The sequence below is a fragment of the Haemaphysalis longicornis genome, unplaced genomic scaffold, assembly GCF_048455015.1.
Source record: "Haemaphysalis longicornis isolate Haplotype H1 unplaced genomic scaffold, Haemaphysalis longicornis Haplotype H1 scaffold_7, whole genome shotgun sequence".
Classification (NCBI taxonomy): Eukaryota; Metazoa; Arthropoda; class Arachnida; order Ixodida; family Ixodidae; genus Haemaphysalis; species Haemaphysalis longicornis.
The window spans coordinates 56,931,529-56,952,546 of NW_027526422.1; the positions used below are offsets into that span (position 1 = coordinate 56,931,529).

Consider the following 21,018-nt stretch of genomic DNA (forward strand, 5'->3'; position numbering starts at 1 on the left):
TTGATTGATTGATTGATTGATTGAAAACTTTATTATCCCGTAGGATTGAGCATCCATGACGCTTTCGCGGCTGTAGCCCAGTTCCAGCGCGCTATGGATACGAGTGCACGCTTATCTGGTAAAGTAACCTCCTGAGTCAGCCAGGCCGGGCTGAGCGAGATGCGGGGGTGCTGTCGGCGACGTCGATTAATGGCGGGAGAAAATAGCAACGAAGGAACGTGAACTTTCACACCATGCACACAGCTGTGTACACAAGCGACCAATCTCGCCAGCTTCGCGGCTTATGCTGAGAGTTTTATGCCTCCAGGCTACCAGGCTGCTGAAAGGGACAAAATCATCCGCTCGCGCATCCAAAGCAGCAACGTCATAAGCAGGCCAACGTTGAGCGTTGTGCGAGAGCGGCTTAGCGTCGCGCGAATGGCGTTAGCAAGAGCTCAGGAGTATTAGGGGCTGCCTGGGGGGAGACGATAAGTTGAGCAAGCGGATTCATCTCGCAGCCAGTGTACATGTATTATTATGAGTGCGCGCAGCGTTTCGCGTACGATACCCGCTGGCCGCTTCCGTCGAACGCGCCGCACTGCGGGCACACATGCCGTTACGAAGGTATTAATTTTTTAAACAACTGTTAATTTGTTACTTACGGATTATGAGTTGTTTATGGCGTTGAAATCCCACTTCTCGGGCATCGTAGCCAGTTTTAAATTACAGCAAGTTGGCGAGCATCTCCATAACGTTAAAGTGCGAAGTATTACGCTTCAGCATTAAAGGGACCCTGCAACACTTTCGATAAACGCTTTCACTCTTTCCTTTGCGTCTGGAAGCACTGCGAAAGCTACAGTTATCGCCAGCACGGAGCAGCACTGCGTGATTTGCTCGTCGCCCCAAATACGCCTTCCGTTTCTGCTTTGTTCTTGTGGCTTTATTTTGTAAAGTTTCTGTCAAGAAGCGTTCATTGCTGCAACTGAAGGAAAACCGGCCAACAGCTGCTACATGGCCTCAGTGACGTAATTCGGGCCGTCGAAGAGCGTCAAAACCGGAAAAGAGAGCAAAATCTTTTGAGCGAGTTTCCAAGTTATCTGATGGGCATGGAGCAGTAATTTTTGGCTGAGGTACTTTGTGACCCCCTAATCTAAGTACTTCGTTTGTTGGGTGACTACGTTCTGCAAGCGCTTAAGATTTCAAAAAAAAAGTAGAAAAGAGTGTTGCAATTAGACAGATTGTCGGAGGCTTTCAATATCTCGTGCCCGAAACATAGTTTATCACCGCGAAAGCAAAGCAAGCACATCAATTTAGTTCACACATAATCACCGAAAGACCATGTAACAGAGCTGGCGCTCTTTGGCCTCAGGTGTGCCATTAACAAAAACACAGATACATACATACGCCCCAGTTTAGCGAACTTTGTTGATCGTTTCTGGTGTACAGAATTGGTCGTGCTGGATATTTTAATTAGTGAGCCGGTGTCACCGCACATTCGGGATAGCAATCGGTCTTGGCCCATTTGTCTGTTTTGGTGGCGTCAAAGGAAATAGCGCCTTGAAAACGGTATTGACTTCCTTGCAGGCCGCCATTGACTGAAAAAAGAAACGGCACACCAGGTTGTGCGGTGCAGCTCTCCGGGTCATCCCAGGTTACTGCAAAAAAAAAAAAAAAAAAGCGACCAGCAAGTACTTCCAAGCACATCATGAGTTCAACGAAAGCAGTCCATCAGGAAACTTTAACTAAACGCTTTAGTGCCTTATCTCCACGTTGCCATGGTTCTCAAGCCGCAAAGTCCACTATAATTGTGCTCCAAATGCCGCTTCACTGTATTGCACTCGCGCCAAGAATGATAAAGTAACCGGAAGTTATGTCACCTTTCACTTTTTTGCCCCCTTCTTACGCCACTTTTCTCGCCTGCCATTAAACTCACAGCCCGTTGCCCACAACCGTCGTAGAAACTTTTCGAGCCAAGTAACATGAAGCGTCTTTGTAGCGCCCTGTCAGGCTTCTGGCGCAAGATCTACGGGGTTGAGCGACGCATTCGTTACATCATATTTCCCGCCACCAGCGTACATTGCGGGCTTACTGCTTTAAAAAGCTCGCTCTCGCTTAAAGTTGCCTTTGCCGCACTGCGCTTCCGTGAAATGGCCTCATTTAAAACTTTATAAGGAATAAATTTCGGACACGGACGTGCGTGTTACGTCATCATTTGCAACACTTGCCATATCTGGCACCGCTTTAAGCTCAACTTTTACCGCAATGTTGGCTCCGCAGCGATCCCTTAGCCAAGCGAACCACGCACACGCCAAAATTTAACGCGGTTTCCCATAAATGGATGTCGCTTTAAAAACGCAGTCTTGTGTACGAAGTTCGAGCAGTCCGCCTGCACCAGTTCTCCCGAATTCGAATTTCCTTGAGAGATGTGACAGGGCGTCGTATGATGCGAGAGATGTGACAGGGCGTGGCTCGTGTGTACGAGATTTCGGCGCACGTTAAAGATCCCCAGGTGGTCAAAATTAATCCGCAGACCTCCACTACGGCGCGCCTCATTGCCTGCGTTGCGTCGGCGCGTTGAACCCCATAATCAATCAATCAAAATTCAGTGACCCTACCACGCATTTCGACTGCTTGCCTAAAGTCCGATGGCGCGAACTGAGCATGACCGACGCGAGGAAATCGCCGGGGAAAGACCAGCTTGCGTGACCCGCCATGTTGACCGCCTGACTCGCCGCTTGGTCGCCGCCGCTCGGCCGCGACTCCGCTCGCCACTTCGCTCTAACCGGGTCGAGCTCTTCGTGTGCTTCGAGTAATGCGGCCTAAAATGCATGCGTTTGGGTTGGGACCAGAAGAAACTTCGAATAAAGCGATATTTCGAGTAAGGCAATTTCGTTATAACGAGGTATTACTGTATATGCTTCGTCCACTCGTACTGACTGTCTATATATATATATATATATATATATATATATATATATATATATATATATATATATATAGACAGTCAGTACGAGTGCTCGGTGAACGAAGCATATATCTAAGGAACGCCCAGCTGCTTTCTCTTGACGCTCCACGCTATATACATGCGGGGCACGACTGTGACCCTTTTCCCTTTCACAGTTTTCATCGTCATTCCTTCCGTCCGAGGCCCCTATCACTGTTTTACGAGCCGACGTCAATAAACCATGCACCCCGCAAACGGCCTATATACATACAGTAGGCCAGACCAGCACTCCTTGCGGGGAGCGGTCACCGTACGCTCTGCTACCATGGGAGGCAGGCAGAAAGCCGAGCTCCGACTGACTATCTGCGGGCGTGCATAGTATGCAATCCCAGGTATATCGCAGACGGAGAACAAAAATAATGAATAACATGGGGCTCTATTTGGAAGGGGAGTAAAATGAAAGAAGGGAGGAAGAACGGGAGAGCAAGCCGGCGCCAGGAAAAGGGGGACAAGCGGACGTGACCGAAGAGAAGGTAAAGAAAAACGTGTGTGAACGGCGTGATAGGGAACGAAAAGGGAAAAAATGGGGGGAAGCAGCTATTTGTTTCAGTCCGGGAGGAGTCAATATAGTAACTGCTGCGTAAACGTACAGCGCGCAGAGGGGAGAGAATGTGGCGCCATAAACAGCCATACGTATACGACCAGGGCGCGGATATCCCCAGGGACGTACGTGCGCGCGTGGTGTCACGTCTAACTGCAGATATGGGAGAGGGGTGCACTGTTGGCGTACCCGATGGGAGTGCGGGATCAAACAGAACGCTGCATGAGTAGAGCACAGTTCGCCAGCCATTTTGTTTCCAATTCCGCATCGCGGATGGTTAACCGGTTTTGTCTTCCGCCGAAGCTGACTTGGTGAGTGAATGCGGCAAAGTCACATGCAAGGAATGTTCGGCGACCGTTGCTACGCGTATTGCTTGAAAGCGAGAAAAGTGCGCGGTTATTAAAAAGCTGTGGCCCACTACTATGTTCTGAGAAGCGGAAAAGTAGGAGCGGATGAGTGAAGGGAGGATGACGATGCTCTAGGGATGCGGTGAGCCCGTAAAATGTTTACTGTTGGGCAGCGGCTGCTGCCCGTAAAAAACACCGAGCACCTGTTACGCCGGCCGAGGGGACGATCATGATGCGTAGTCAGCATATGCTGTATCGCAGGAAGTACAGTCCTTGCGCAGGTGGTTCAGAGTCAGGACAACTGCTGGCGGCTCACGATTCCGTAGTAAAAATAGTCTTAGACCACGTGGCGAAAGTGTTTCGGGGAGCCGAAGCAACTCGCAGTTTAGGTCATTCGCGCAGCGGCTCATGCCCACATTGTCACCAATTGGTCTACCAAATAGAGTGTGCGATCTAGGAGAATAGTGAACGATAGGTCCTCAGGATAGAAAACTGGCTTCACTATAAGCGTTACTTTGCTGTAAGCGATAATTCATTAGAAGCGGATATCATTTGCTCTTAATATACCGTAGAGGAGGTCATGAAACAGATAAAAATAAACCGAGATTTCGAAAAAAAGTGACTTCAAACTGCAACGAAGGTTTATAGGAGCGCGTGTTGACAGACATTAAAACCTGCGAGCGAAAGTTATTTCGTAGGTGAACTCGCAGTTTTTTAGTGCGCTTTTTTTTGTTTGTTTTATGGGAATCATATTTGTGGTCTCCGGCGTGTCTTCTGGCATCCCATTTTAAGGCGCGGCTTTTTGGCGGCCTTCTCTGGGCTCAGCCGCGTCGCCGTCGTAACCGAGTGAACGATGGCAAGACTGAATAGCGAAAGAAAGCAAAGGAGGAGAATGTCGCGAAATTGTGAGGGGAGGGTGGTTCGCCGCGGCGGCACGAGCGCTCACCGAAAAGGTGCGGTGGGGGAGGGAAGGGGGGGGCAGTATGCTGTGCCCACACCACACGCTTGTCTGCGTGACGCTGGCGAAAACTAGAGGGTGGCGGGCGCGTTACGATGGTGTGCGTTCCCTGCCTAAGACGCGGGTCGCGGTCCCTTCCTGCACTTCGCGCCGCCGACGCAGAGGCTCACCATAGCTGCCGTCGAGATAACTCACGAGTGATTGCTCAGCGCACTGCTGCTGCGCCCAAATATCGCATTAAGGAGTATCGTAATCGCCAGCCAATTTTTTGTCATAGCTTTTTTTTTTTTTTTTTTGCAGGGGGAGAGCGAAGGGAGTACCTTACAAGTTCCAATTGGGACACGGCGTGGTTGCTAAAACACCGCAGCGTCAACTGATTCGAAGGAATGTAAAAACTATCCCGAATTTTTAACCGAGCGAGTCTGTGAGGAAGTCCGCACCTTTTTATTTCTCCTCCCAATAAAAGAACAAAAAAAAAACGCACTTATGCACCTTCAGAGCCAAGCATAACCAGAAAATGCTGACAAGCGGAAAGAAGAGGATTAAAAATTTTCCTTGAGTTGTTTTACGTTTTTATCACGCAATAATGTTCGCATAGCGTGCTATTTCGATTTTCCGAAGCGGAATTCGGGTCATCAGTTAAGGGCGGCGAGAAGCGACGGCTGTAACTCTCTTTGTAATGCAAATACGATACAGAGTCGTTTGGTGAGGGGTTATAAAACCGAGACAGGTTCATTAGGCTGACTACGTCCCGATTCTCTTCGAACGCGAGGGCAAGCTACGCGCTCGCTATGTCTGTCGAATGACGGAGTAATTTTTCAAAGCCGTTCATTTGCGCTGTGTTAAAAAACATGAAAATGAAACGAGGTGTGTCGGCTCCTCACTTCGCAGTTATTTTGTTCTCGTGCTTTCTTACGAGTTCGAAGTAGACAAAGCTGACTACTGCGAGGTTCTAGAGATGAGTTTGCACTTCAAATTGGCCCCTTGAAGTCTGCGGAAATGCAGCGATTCCTCATTTGCCAGCCTGTTTGTGTCTATGTCTGCGTGCGAGTTTTTTTTTTTTTTTTTTTTTGCTGTATCCGATACTTCGTTGTTGAGGTAGAGCGAGATACGAGGAAACTATCAACGGCCGCAGATAAAATTGATTTACGGTTCTCGTCTCATGATTGCACGCTGGGTGGAGGCCTGGAAGTTTGTGCAGCCCACAGCTTCCGGAAGCAGGCGGATCGAATCTCATTTCATCCTATGAATAACTGAACGCATGATTTAAAAAAGAATTCAGCTAAATACATGAGAAAATTTCCCAAAATGAATATGAAGGGTCCTTCCTGAGCTTTTTTTAGGTCACCCTGCGCCGAGGGAAATTGGTTCAGCACACCGGGGAGATCTGACGAAGAAACAAGATAAAAAAAAATCTCGGCTAATACGACTTCCTGTGATGTTGAAATATGCAGTCCGCTTGCAAAAACGAGCGTGGTATACGAATGAAGTCTTACGCTTGACCTGAGGGAGTGTTGCCGCCAAACTTTTTTTAGGAACGCAGTTAGCCCTTAGCTACACACCATATTACTTCCTAACCTAAAGAACAAAATATGCTGTTCCTTCTGCAATTGCTGCAATTTTACATTACGCTTATTGCTGGTGGTATAGTTTCAGTAGCTAGCATATTATTGGGGTAGTATAGTACAGTAGTATACAATAGTAGTGGTGGTGGTGGTGGTAGTCGTGGTAGTAGTAGTAGTAGTAGTAGTATCAGTAGTAGTAGTAGTAGTAGTAGTAGTAGTAGTAGTAGTAGTAGTAGTAGTAGTAGTAGTAGTAGTAGTAGTAGTAGTAGCTGTTGTAGTGGAGTGGTATAGTAGTAGTCGCGATGCCTGTACAGATTCAAGCAGCAGTATACGTCTCACATATAATCTTCATAAACATAATTGGTTGATTGATTGATTCATTGATTGATCGATTCATTGATCAATCGATTCATTGATCAATTTACTGACTTACTGATTGATTGATTGATTGATTGATTGATTGATTGATTGATTGATTGATTGATTGATTGATTGATTGATTGATTGATTGATTGATTGATTGCAATGTGGCAATGAGATTACAATATGTACAAAAATTTTCAAGAATCGAAATAATACCTCACTACCCGGCGTCGTGGTGCGATGAAGGCCAACGGTGTTTACAGTTAGCTATGGGGCGCTGCGTGCACTAAGCGACGACTGCGTTCCAGGGCTTGGAAAGAAGGGAAATGTATTATTACACTTGCAGGTAGTGGAAACCAGATCGCGTTGCCCCGCTGCCGCGTCAGGGGTCGCGGAGGAGATGCATGCGCGGAGATTAACGAGCGTTACCAAACAGACAATTTCACACCGTCACGCTTTCGAAGAAACATGGGTGTTGCGAAGGGACGGCGTAGCCCGAGGCATATACAAGTTTTCTCATTTTCATGCGCCTTGCTGGTTGTGCTTCGGTGTTGCGCTTACGTCGCGCGTCACACGCGGAGAGAGAAAGGCCTGACCAGCCAGAGGAAACAACAGCCCCGCCCTGGCACGCGTTCCGCTGCAAGGCACGAAACCCGTAAATGCGCCGCCACCTTCTGTGGACGTGCACGGCTAACGGCGCCTGGAGGTCCCGGTACGGGGCTGTAGTCTGGGGTGAAAGACCCCGGTGGCCGCGGGCGTAGCTGAATCCACGGAGGAAAGAAGTTTCTTTCCTCCATAAATTAAGCAATAAAGCACACTTCTAATCCCTCCTCTACAACACTCTGGCCTGGACATTCTCTGGAAGAAGTAACACCATCGCACCTCCTCCTGTGAGGCCAGGAGCAATCTAAAAGAATTTTCAATAAAGAGATGTTCTGCTACTACTACTACTACTACTATGAGAGAGAGAGAGAGAGAGAGAGAGAGAGAGAGAGAGAGGAGAGAGAGAGAGAGAGAGAGAGAGAGAGAGAGAGAGAGAGAGAGAGAGAGAGAGAGAGAGAGAGAGAGAGAGAGAGAGAAGCTCTAAAAAATTCAGGGAAGCTTTCACTCACGCGCAACACTTGTATAGCGAAGCTGTTGTAAGTGAGCGTTGCCGGACACACAGTTAAGTTTCAGTATCATTGTCTATTTGCATAGTTGCTGTGCTAGTAATCGTCGTCATAAGCATCGAAGAGGTCGTCGTCTTCTTCGCGGCGAGTGGTGGACGCAAATCATCCTCAGCGTTGTAGACCTCCACCAGCACAGCTGGCGAAGCTTGCACTAAGTCGCGCCGCTTGAACCATAGCGAAGCGGCAGAATTTTTATCCACGTGAGCACTGAAAGACACATGACCACGCATTTATACAAGTTTGAAATTGTTTATTTACATGTTCCGCAGTTGTTTTGCAGCTGTGCTAGTAGTATTTATCGTCATATGCATCGATATCGTCGTGTTCCTCATGCCAACCATTTCATGCCTTTTTTTTTTTTTGTAGCGTGAGCTACACTGGCCGAGGCTGAGCAGTTTCGCGTGGCTCCTGGAGAGCCGTGCTGTGTATGCGCGAGGAGCACTGACGTCACACGGCGCACAGAACGTTGCTCGCTGCCCGGCGTCTCTCCCACACCCCAGGCGCCCGGCGTCTTCGCCCACCTTCGTTCCACACGTGGCGGCCCGGTCCACTTGATGATCATGCGAGGGGTGGCCGGGTGTGGTACCGATGGCTCGTGCGTCGCAGCAACACTTGCGTGCGCCTGTGGAACCAGCTTAGCTCTGGGGCGATCGGTGACGCTGCGCCGGAGCCGCTTGAGAAATATACATGTGTCCCACAATGCGTATACCGTGTGTGTGTCATTGAAACAGCAGTAAGCATGATAATCAAGCTAACCATAGACAACCAGGAAAGCTAAGAATAACCAGCTGAACCTTAGCTCGCGCTACGTATATCCTGGCATAGCCGAGATAAGCCACTGCTAATTTTTATTTGGCTAAAGCCATTGCGCCAGCCGGGACTCGGCGGTCGCCGTGAAGCACGCCCTCACGAGCGCTCGGCAATTTCTTGGTATTTTTTCCTACAACGGCGAACTTGCAGCTTGTGTAACAGCTCCGCTATTAAAAAGTTGAAGCGAGCAACTGGCACATGTTTCACAACGAAGCTTTGTGAAACATGTGCCAGCTTATGATCTATTTAGGTGAGGTAAATTTCCTCGACGTCCGGAAAAATCTCGATGCAGGAACTCTGTCACTTATATGGGTACTTGTAGGAACAAATGGCTCCGACATAGAAAATCTAGCATATGAAGCCACGAGTAGCCCAATTATTTTAAGGCGAATGCCACTGCGGATGTCAAGGACATGTCAGGGGAGGAATTCTGAGTTCTGTCCGTTTCAAAAATGTCCCTTTGTGCGTTAGTTGCAATCAGTGAAATACTCCCTGTTACGGGGTTTCTCAAATGCGAAGAAATCAACATTTCGCCTAGCACGTTTGGCGTTCCATCCTGCCGTCTGCTTGCAGTCACTCAGCGCTCGCTGGCAATGCATATCATTTTGAAACGGTCACAGAATAAACAAGACTTTAAATTCCACTCCAGGTACGAGTCACGACGTTTTAGAACGTCCATGTCCGCCTTAAAGTGCATGGCTGCAAACAAAGATCACACCTGCAGGCTGAAACCAGCTGAAACCTCGTCTAAAGCGATGAACTTTCAGGACATTGAGAAACCACACGAAGAAAAAATTGTACCGTATGTTATTTACAGCCTGTCATCAACCACGTCTTGTTCTTCGTCAAACACGCGCGGCAGCTTGCCTATAATTATTCAATCAGTTGGTTATATAAATGACCACGCACGAGCTCACTGCGGCTTGCAAGCTGATGACCATAACGAAGTTTTCATAGCCAAAGCTCCATTTCTTTTGGTACAAACCCAGAAAGCGGCTCGTTCCTGGTAGAGTCAATATGACCTTCAAGATGAACCAAGGTCAAGCCAGCGCCTCGTACGCTTCAACATTACAAACGTCCAATCGCTCATTCGTTCCAATGGTAGGGGTGCGGAGAGGGAGGTACAAGTTAAGAGTAAGGGCGCGTGCCATTAGGAAATGAAACAAGGGACCACTGGACGCATACAAGTTCACTGCGCGTTCGCGCCGATTCCGGCGAATGGGCCGAGCAGCGTTGCGGTGCAATGGCGTACGCGTTCACTGTGCGCACTCAGCACGAAAACCGAGCTATAGCTCGACACACTTGGTTTAGCGGCGATCAACCACGGTAAATTTTTAAAGCGACAGCTTTCTTAGTGTGACCGATGGCGTCCTGTCAAAAAACTAATGCATTTCCCCGTAGACCGGTTGGCCGACCGAAAAGCTCTGATAGATATCTGTATCGTCACACGGCGCATGCGTGAAAGCGGATTTCCATTGTGTCAAAACGGTTGCTTGAAAATCGTGAAAGAGGAATGGTTCTACATAAGACAATACACGCATAGATCATGAAGAAGGAGCACAATTTGCGATACCTTTGTCTCATAAACCATGCATCGGTATAATGTAGATTGTTCGTAGATGCATTTACTTAATGCGCGAAAAATCGTCGCACGGGTTCGTTCTTTGCTTGAGATTTGGGTCTTCGGAGGTTCTATGATCGATTGCACGAACTTTCAGCGAAGGGCGGACGCACTTTTAGCTTTCGTGATTCTGTCAACTTCCTTTAGGAAGGAATGGTAAGTTTTTACGAGTTCCATCCGTAACGCGTAAACAAGGGCAGATCTTCACTAAGACCGAAGGCACATAGTAAGTTATGGTCGGTGATTGGCACCAAACCACGCTGCGTATATAGAACAGTATACGCTGCGTGGTATTGAATGCCGCAGGGCAAATCTCTCTCGCAGTTGACAAAAAGAAGTATACAGGACAGGGCCGCGTTTTACTTCCCACCACGGCTGAACTTCGCGCGCGGAGGGAAAAAAAAGGTAATGACGGGGTACACGAGACACCTCGCAAGCGCGCAGAGACACATCTAAAGGTCGCCACCACGCGCACGTGATACTTGACTCCATTAAGGGAACTTTATTGGCAATCAATGAAGCCTGCTTCGTGTAGGACAAGAGGAGGCCAAACAATGTTGAAGGTCGAGCGCGTTCTCGGGAGGGCTGAATCTGGCCCGGCGAATGTCGATTTTCGCGGACAGCTGGGACAGCGGCGAAATGTCATCGTGTTCCTCCCCACCCCAGTGGTCCCACCTTAAGGACCTCAAGACGCCATTGCTTGTCTTTTGTGTGCTAACTTTTCTGCGCAGTCATGAGGCTTATTCTCCTGGAGCTATTTACTCCGGCAGTTTTACTCCCGCTATTTACACCCGCTATTCCTATTTACTCCAGCTATTTACTCCCGCTGCTTCTATTTACTTCCGCTATTTACTCCTGATCTATATGAAACGCTGCAGTTACTATTTCCTGCATTGTTAGGCCCTGGTACTAGATCAGTTTTGTAAAACCTCGGCATGCATCCGCAGGTCTTGCAATGCATTGAGGGATGCTTGGGCGGCCTCCTAAAATGATTGAATTCCTATCTTTTCTTGACATTGACACACCACTCTGTTGGTCAGCAATACACCAGACCGCGTGTGAAGGGCGTTCTGTAAATGACTGCCTGGGAACACTGGAAGAACGTGTCCACGTGCTTGACACCACGCGAGGCATATAGATCCAACTCACCATGCGAACATTCATTTGTTTAGGCGAATTAGTGCGTGTTTTGCTCTTTTTTTCGCTTACGGCGGCTGTTATGACGTATTACAGCTCGCTCGTGATAGGAAGAAAGCCAGGGAGGCGGCCGTTTGGTACCGGGAAAGTAGCGAATCCGAGCCAATACCGGCCACCCAACGCCGGGATCCATGGACGAATGCGGAGATCGATCATGCGGACCTGTACCGCCGAATACACAATGTGTTGATCAATGTTAACTAATGCGGACAGTGTTAATCTCTGTGCATGGTTAATAGTGGTATAGGGCTTTCGGTCACGGCGATGGGAGAGCCTCCATTTGTCGCGCGGACCATGTCAGCACCGTATAGAAGCACCGGTCACAGCCCTCCTTCTGTTCTGTGCAGTTATCTCGTCTATTTTGGACGCAATTTCGTAGCCTAAATGCGGTGATTTTAATATTTATTCGCAAAAAAACAACCAATTCAATGTTTCTTTCTAATTAAAACAACAACGTGAGCGCATCAACTTACCTATTGCTTAAGACTTGTTCAATGCCTTCTTCACGCTAAATAACGTGAAAATTCTTCTAACTTTTTTTCTAACAAATTTTGTCTAACAAATCGAACCGGTTCGCGAACCGGTTCGATCTGCTGAATTATCACTGAAATTAGAAAATAACATTTAGTAGCTTAAAACGACAGTCAAATCAAAATACAAACAAAACTTCAAAATGCTGCGATTACCCAAGGGCAGTGGCGCAATTGCAAAGCAAACTTTAAACAATTACGGGATGATAGAAAAAAAGATGAAGTGGCGACGATTTGCCACCTACTTTCTCGCCTAGACTTTATGTTGTCCAACGACTATTCATAAAGCCACCGCCAAGAGATATGACGGTGGAATATATTTTCTGCCATTTCCTTTTCTGTTGAAATCGCAATCGTCGCTATGGAATCGCCCATCACGCTAACCTTGAAGCCTTAAATTTAGGCCTGCGTACTGGCGCGTTCAAATACCAGCGCTTAATACCAATGGCGCACATTTTTTATATTTGTAACAAAACAGAAAAACCCTACAACAGGCACATAAATAGTACTACGAATGAATTAGATCATTTGGTCAAACCTTATCGAATGTGTTAGCCGCACTTTTGTTAAAAGTAAGCTCTAGTTAACGCTCAGTCACAGCATTATTGTTTTGACCACTCCAATTCCTTTTGCAATAGCTATGCCGGATGTGTGCATTAGAATCAGTATCTCATCGTACCGCCTGCCCCCTGGCCATCGTTCCATGTGCTACATTGCGGAATCTTATAACAGATTATGCTGTTACAAAATGAAAGGGAAATTTGACGCAGCATGAGATGGAACTTTTTTGTGTAGACGCTCTTTAATTCGTCCACAGCAGTACTCCCTTCCGGAACGACTAGCAGTAGAAGTAATGTAGCGAGTTGGGCAGTCAGTACAAGTGCACCTTCGAAAAAAATCAGATCTGAAAGAGACAAAACTGCAGAACAAGCAGAAAAGATGATCGCTGGATGAATGGGGCAGTGCGAGGTACCAGCCTGCCATTCTGCACGTGTCATCTGCTTTATTACTGTTTCTGCTTCCAAGACAAGGTGGAGGGCTGCAGTTTCTTGCCAATGGATTAAGTGCGCACCTTAAACATATCTGTTGTTATTTGTATCTGTAAAAAACGGAACTTGTCCACTGTAATGTCCTCAAAAACTGACCACGGAACTCACTTCCTTCGCACTGATGACACGTTTGGTTGTGAAAGGCAGGGCAAAGAAAAGTATAAAGCAATAACTCCCGTTTTGGTGCTTTTTTACTTATTCTGTTTTACTTACTTCTTCCGTAATATTTTAAAACAACGTGATTCGTCTTTTCTTTTTTTGTTGTTGTTGTTTTCCGTGTAAACACATTTAAAAAAAAACTGGCGCATTTCATGCCCCGTGCTCTATATCTGCTCCGAGGCGCAGCTTATGTTGCACGCCGGCAGACTTATTTTAACCACCTGGTATATTAAACGTGGATCAAAAATCGATACACGGACGTTCTCGATTTCCATTTACTTCAGAAAAACGGTCGTGGTTAAGGGAGATCGAGGCCACTTGTGGTTAGCAGCAAACGGCTTAGCCACTGAGCAGCTACTGCGGTCACACTCATGAAGTATTAACAATTTGTAGGTGTCGAACCTTTTAAACAAATTATGAAATGCGAAACGTTTGCACACATCGCGTATGGGCTTTCGGTGTTGCGCAGTGGAGCACTCCTGCAGCCCGATTGCTCCAACAAAGTCGCAGCTGGGGAAGGGCAAAGTCGTTTTATATCCCCTGCAAGCTGCCGAGAATGACATTTCGTTTTGTCAGCTTGCACTACGCTCGCGCTTCCAGCAGCAACAGACGATTGCTACATTGGTGCTCATTCATTTCCCCTGTTGTTACATAGAGCGTGATAGTGGTCAATTGTCTGGAGGGGAAAGTGCGCGAGCGAGTACGAAGTTGATGGTACGTGAAAGAAAAAAAAGGCCTGAATTGCATTTACTCTGCAATATAAACAACGGAAGGTCGAAGCGATTCGGCATGAACCGGTAACGGTTCATTCTTTTTTTCGGTTCAGTTCCGGTTTCCGGTTCGACACCCCGGTGTGTGTATATATATATATATATATATTTATATATACTTGTGCTTTGTCGCCTCCACAGTGATGCGTAAGAAGCCAGCCACAGTTAAGCACAGAAATAACCCTTCGCATTAAATTATCCTCCGCGATGAAGAACGTACTCACCACTTTGTGCCTGGCCACAGGCCATAAGCTCAGCACTTTGTTTCATTACAGGAAGGGAAGAGATAAAGGATGAAACAAAATTCGGGACGGACAGTCGAGGCGGTCGGGTAGGCAAGCATCTCACATACCAAGGCGGCGACCAGGTCGTTACGACGTTGCGACGTAGGAAGACCAAAGCTAGTTGCAGCCTAATGAATGCCACCTCCAAGGACTCTCGAGCAAACGCTTGGAATTTTCGGCATAATATGTTTGGATTCTGGCAGTAGGAACGAAACACGCACACTGTGTGCAGATAAGCGCCTGCGCGCGAAGAGGCACAAGATAGAACGGGAGCAAGCAGGCACTCCCCACAATAGATTGTCGACACGTACCGCACCCCGGGCACGAGTCGCGCCGGAGACGAAGATGCTAGGATGCGTCTTCTCGCGCGGCATTCTCCTTTTCCTTACCAGAAAAGAAGCGCATGTTGGGCGAAAGAATGTGCTGCGAAAAGACGTTTTCCAACTCTTCGTCGTTTGCTTCTCTTTGCTTTCTCCGCTTCGGAGCAAACCACTTCGCATGCCGCTTCTTTCGGAAACAGGCGAGCGGGCAGATCTAGAGAGACCGAACCGACGAAGCGGCGTGGTGTCACGAACGAGCAACCGAGGGAATGGATCGGCGGGAGGAGGCAGGGCGTTGTGTGCGCGGCACGCAGAAAAGCGAACGCAGCGAGAGACATGGCAGATACAGCGGCGCAGCGAAGAAGCGCGCGCTCCGGATTCCCCCAGGGTATGGAACTGGGGCCGCTTTCGTTCGCGGCGCGAAATGAAATGGGGGACGATCAGTCGCTTCCTCTGTCCTCTGCGCTTGGCAACTCGTAGATGCGGGGCGTGTACGCTGCGACAGAGGCCCGACAACAGGAAGGGAAATCTGAATTAAGCGGGCGATCACTCATATCGGCGTGTTTTTCAGCGGCAACGTTGGGAGAAAGGGGCCGTTCGATGGGTGCCGATATGAAGCGTCGGTTATTGGTATATGAGAAGGAGGCTTTATGCAAGAACGGCGGTTACCATTACATTCCGAGTATTTTATTCTGGTGAGGATGCCGTTTTAGAAAGAATTTGTGCCACAGCCTCAGGCCCTAATCCACCTCCTCACTTTGGATGTGTATGTGCGTGTGGGATAGAGAGAGAGAGCGCGCGCGCCTAGAGCTAATGTTTGTGCTTGAATGTTAAAAGCATACTTAGCACCCCGTGCACTTGGAGCATCGAAGCCGTGAGAACAAAAAAAGATGCGTAGGGCGACTCGGTGAATACAAAGGTACTGCTGGGTCTTTCTGAGCGTGGTAGACAGCACCGGGGTATCTTTTTAGAATTTTGAGAACACAGCTTTAAACCTCCACCCCAGATTTCTTCAGAAAAAAAAAAAGAGAAAAAGCAATGGCAATGACGTAATGAATTCTCTCAAGAGAGCCATATGAATCGGCTGTTTTATAACACCCCTTATAACGAAATCGTTTTGTTGAAATGATACCTTTATGCGAAGTATTTCACGGTCCTAAGTGCAGCGCAGAGACATCAGATCATCCTCGCTTTTAGAGAAGCATCGCTAATTACGAAGTCGCTTTCCTGTCCCGGGAATTCGGTTATACCGTCGGTTTTCTGTATCTGTTATCTGCGGACGCATTTGATCATCCCTCTTCTCTTGCTTCAGCTGGCGCTGTCCAAAGGCTAGTTAAGTGGTTATGGGAGCGGTCACTAAATTCAAAAGAAAGACCAACAACAAACCCAACAGAAAAGTTCCAAGCCCCTCCGTAACTTTTATATCGTATTTGGCTGCAAGCAAACAAATTTGGCTTCTATTAGTTGCTTCTGTTCACCTTGGCCATATTAGGTGACTTTGCGTTGCGTTTGGTTCTATACCTATTTTATGAAAGTGATAGTGATTATGGGGTTTAACGTGCCGAAACTACGCAGGCGATGAGGCGCGCCGTATTGGAGGGCTCCGCGATAATTTTGACCACTATGGGGATCTTTAACGTGCGCCGAAATCTCGAACACGCGGGCGATTTTGTTTTTCGCCTCCATCAGAAAAGTGGCCGCGGCGGCTGGGAGTCGAACCCGCCTCCTTGGACTCAGCAGCACAATTAACGCCTTAGCCACTAAGCCACCACGGCAGGTTACTTATTTTATGTTTTCTTTCGTTGCGTACCAATTGTGTACACTTACACTTTTACACCGATTGAACGTTTAACATCGAAAATTATGCATTTTTATGCAGATGGAAGGCGCTATACGGTAGTACGATGATTGTAGAGTTCGTTTGTGAGTGCTTGTGAAAACTTGCATGGATATAACTGCGAGTTCCTTCTCCGAGTACTCGACGTTGAATTAAAGCAAAAAAAAAAAAAAAGAGACGACCACGGAAGGCGTCAATTATGGCCGGGTATCACGGCCGACTTTAAGTAGGTTATGCCGAAATTGTTCACACCCCAAAGTGGATCTTTTTCCTTCGCGTTTCCATGGTACTTCCATCCCAGCCTTCCTTCCATTCGTACGCCTCGCCTGGCGAGTGGTTCCACGTGTCGGAGCAGCTTCATTTGCGTCCGTAATTCGATACAGGCGGCGGGAAGGTGAAATCATTAGCGGCGCCAGTTAACGAGCTGCGTCGACGAGCCGTGTGCAATCAGCCGGGGACCGAGGTACAGGAATACGCACTCTGTATGGATGGTTACTGGCTTGTCTCTTTGCACAGGAACTGCTCGGCGGAGGGGCGGGAGGAAATTTATATATCTGCCATGATGCTTTAACAGAAGCCCGTCTGGGCTAGGGAGGGCAGCACAAAAAAAAAAAGCGTTATGGGAGTTTCCGTGTCGGCACATTGTACATTTGCAGAAATTGTCATTGAATGTTGTTTTCCGTCATGTAATGGTATTTATCGAAATGGCAAATGTAAAGTAGGGTTTAACGCACCGCAACTACCCCTGAACTCTGAGAAGCGCCGTTGTGGAGGGAGGGATACAGATGAGCTTATACCCGTGCCACACGTGCACGAAAAATGACGTCGAGTATATATGGCCTTAAGATACCGAATGACATTTTTGGGCGGGCCGTGCTACACCCCAAAAGGCGAAGGCATTAAAATGTGTTAGGCGTGGTGGTGATAATGACCAAAAATGAAAATGCACTATTTTAGAAGCTTTTAACGTTGAGAAAAACGTCTTACGAGGGTTAAAAATGTTTTTTTGTGTGTTATAGAAAACGTTATGAGAAATAGTGTTTTCTAAAAAATGGTGTGAGCCGTTTTTAAAAGTGGCTTCAGCAGCTGTCATCGCCTGCCAGCGGTAGCCAAATCAGAAAAATTCAAAACGGCGAGTAACAGGATGTTTTGCCCTTGCCGCTATTTTAGTGAGCTTGATCTTCTTGAGTACTTCGCCACAAAGAAAGCACAAAAATCTTATTTTTAAGTTCAGCTACGTTTAAGCGTCAACAATCCGATGCTGAGAGTTTCGTTGGTTCCATTTGGCGCACATCGCGTTCGATAGTAGGCAGATAGTAGGCAGATCGCGTTCGTGAAGGCGAATGAGTTATGCGAAACTCTTTATAAACGAAAAAAAAACTGTGGTTGATTATCTCTGTCATAGGAATCAGTAAAACACGAAAGTGAAATGTGCAGCGAAATCTCCAGCGGAGCATGATTTGCGGGTCAGCGGCTGTCTTGTGCGTGTGCTTGGCGAGCGACGTCCTGCTGGCGGGTCGCTTCGGCAAAGGTGTACTGGCGTCATTTCTGTGACGGATATGACGTCAGTGAAATCTTGGGGCATCGCGTCATAAAACACTTTCGTGTTAAAATATAAAACCCTAAAACAAACAACCCTTCTTTAGTACTAAAGGTTGCTTCCCCGCAAGAACACCGTGTGTGCAGGGGTGCACCCTTTACAGTAGGCCGCTTGCTTCGTTGTACTGGCGTCACTTCCGTGACGAATATGCCGTCAGGGAAATCTTCGTGTATCCGGGAATAAAACACTGTCGTGTTAAAAATGGCTTTAGAACGAATGGCATTATATCTTTGAGTGTAGCAGCGAATTAATGGCATTGTAACTTAAGGCATTAAGCACTTAATATCATTTTTCGTGGATTACATTTCCATTTCATGGATTTCGGGGATTGCATAACGTGTGGATCTTCAACGTGTATATTTAACAAGGTTTTTTTGTTTTCCGCCGGCATAAAAAGCGAGAGGAGGAAAGTGTAAGAGGCATCCTTCGCCCTCATGCATTTCGCCCTCTTCAATGGAGGCTCCATTGCAGTATGCCACCGCGTATGAATACATCTTCCAGAGGGTGGACACTTTGTACCCTGTCGCTTCGCATTACCAGAAAAGAAATGAGCTTGCTTATAGTCTGACGGCAGCGTCGCTTTTTCCTCTTCGCAGGCGGTAGCGCCGTGGCCGCGGCTACGTAGGTCCACCCGGCCGGCCTGATGGCGTCGGCCGATGACACGATGACGTCAGAGACCAACATCAACAGCAGCAGCGTGCATGGAGCCAGCAACGAGACGCCCTGGGCGGAACTCTGGTGGAAAGAACGCGTGCAGGTGAGCGGTTCTGCACGAGTTAAAGCAGAGCGCGGCACCGCGGTTTCGGCACGGCAACCGGTACACGGTCGGCACACCTGCGTACGCGCACTACCAGTTTTGCCGCCTCTGCGCAGGCTCAGCGGCGCCGGTCGCCTACCAGGTACCGTACTGGGACCGCGGTACTGTGCTTTGGCATACGGAACAGTTCCGTTAGGCGTAACTCGCCTGAACCAAATCATCGAATAAAACAAAACAAGGACGAATAATTCATCCGGGAGATGTCCTGTTTTGTAGATAGTACTTCACAGATAAGAGAACTGTGTAGTCCGTGGAAGCACGTAACGATTGCAGTAGATTTCATTTTCCCATCACGTGCCGTCCGACAGCCCGACGTCCAATTTTTTTTTAGATTACTTTAACAGCTCCTTCTTTCCTAAATGTCAGTGAATGTCAGTAAGAGTTGCTGAAATTGAGTCACAGTAAGAGTCACTGAAGTTAGCTCCATAACTTCAAAACCTGTCCAGCCTTTCACCGTTGCAGCGACATGAAATTTAACCGTACAGAAACTATACAGCACTTTGCTACAGTATCCTAGAAATCGCACTTGAGTCGAACGATAACTCACTCAAGGGACTTTGCCGACGAAATTGATTTTCTACCTCAGTCATACACCGTTTTAGTTCGAACTTCACCATTACTCTCTTGTTTCCAGGTGTAAAACTCACCGGAAACATATTAAAGTCTGGTTACGGGCTTTGAAGGCGAAAACCTAGCGATTATCAAAGACTTTATTACACCTACATCGTGTCTGCGTCTCTTTCTTCGTTTTCGTTTTTTCGTATTATGACGCCAGTTACTCCGACAGACAGAAGGCTTCCCCACAAGTGCAGCTTCCCCACAAGTGCAGAGCTCTGTTCTTCCGGCACCTGTTCTACTCCCGTGCCGTCCGGTTCACCTGTCACGCGTCACGTGCCAGGATAATTGTTGTTCCATTCTGGCAGGGTGCCGAGTCAGCTCTGTGGTCAGCGCACTTGGCTTCTGCTCTCAACACCCGCGAGATTCGAATGCCGCAAGAACTCAAATGCGTTTTTCTGTACTTATTTTCTCTTTAAAATGGCGGCTGTTATGGTACCATTCGCGTTCACGTTGACGACGATGACAACGGTCACTTTTCGTGTTTGATAAGGCATCCAAGGCTTTCGACTTGTCGCCATTGTTTAATTTCTTCATTTATTTCCAACTGTCTCGTTTCACTATAGCGTTCTAATTGCCATGCTGACCACGAGTCCTCGCCGATAATAAGTTGTAGCTGCAGGTTTTGTATCCAAGTTTGGGGCCTGTTTTAAATCTTATGGTGTAGGCGGAAGAAAAAAATCACTGCCCTTCCATATTCGTGAAGGAGGATGTCCAGCGAAGCTGGGCGCAGGCCAAGAAGTGCACGAAACAAACACGTTCCTATAGTTAGTTAGCTGAAGTATTATTCTAGTGTGTGTGGGGGGGGGGGGGGGGGGAAGGGGGGGGGGAGGTAGTGGTTAGATTTTAGATGAAGGATGAAAAGAAATGGACTGGGGATAATATTGAACTCATCTGGGGTTTCACCTGCATTCAATTCAGTATGGGGGGTGATGGAGGAGGACAATAGGATAGGGTATGGACAAACATGCGGCTTCCCGTTTCCCTCACGCGTGAAGCTTATGTACTGGCAGAAACCGATAATTCCACAACGTTTACAACTTCACTATGAACTATGTAATTACGAGAAGTACGCGATACTTTGCGCAATGTTAGAGTCATCTTAGCGGATAATTTCCATGTAATTTGTTTCGGGGTAGTTTAGATAAAACAAGAGTCACAGCCATTTTCTGTAACTATACCCCCTCCGCAGAGGGCCGGGAGCCGGGAATTCTGTAACGTTTACAACTTTATACTGTGAACTAGTTAACTATCATTATGACAAGTCAGTGAAACATGGCGTAATGATAGTGTCGTCCTAGCGGGCGATTTCAGTACGATTTTTTTTTCAAGATACCTGCGTTAGATAAAGAGCTATACAAAGCATTCAGCAGAAAGTTGGCTTGTCGCAAGATTACACTTTGTCGGCGCGACGTTTTTCTGCCCACCCTGTCGACCCACGCAGTTTTGGTCAGACCCTAGTCTTCCTGTTAAAGTATTTCGC

At 47.5% G+C, this 21,018-nt stretch overlaps 1 protein-coding gene across 1 annotated transcript in view; it reads left to right on the forward strand.

Annotated features, from left to right (window-relative positions):
* Positions 1-21,018, forward strand: part of LOC144145714 (uncharacterized) — a 170,452-nt gene that overhangs the window by 119,891 nt on the left and 29,543 nt on the right. The window contains exon 2 of the mRNA XM_077677408.1: positions 18,700-18,860. Within this exon, the coding sequence (XP_077533534.1) occupies positions 18,747-18,860 (114 nt within the window). The 5' untranslated portion in view covers positions 18,700-18,746. The remainder of the gene's footprint in view (positions 1-18,699; positions 18,861-21,018) is intronic.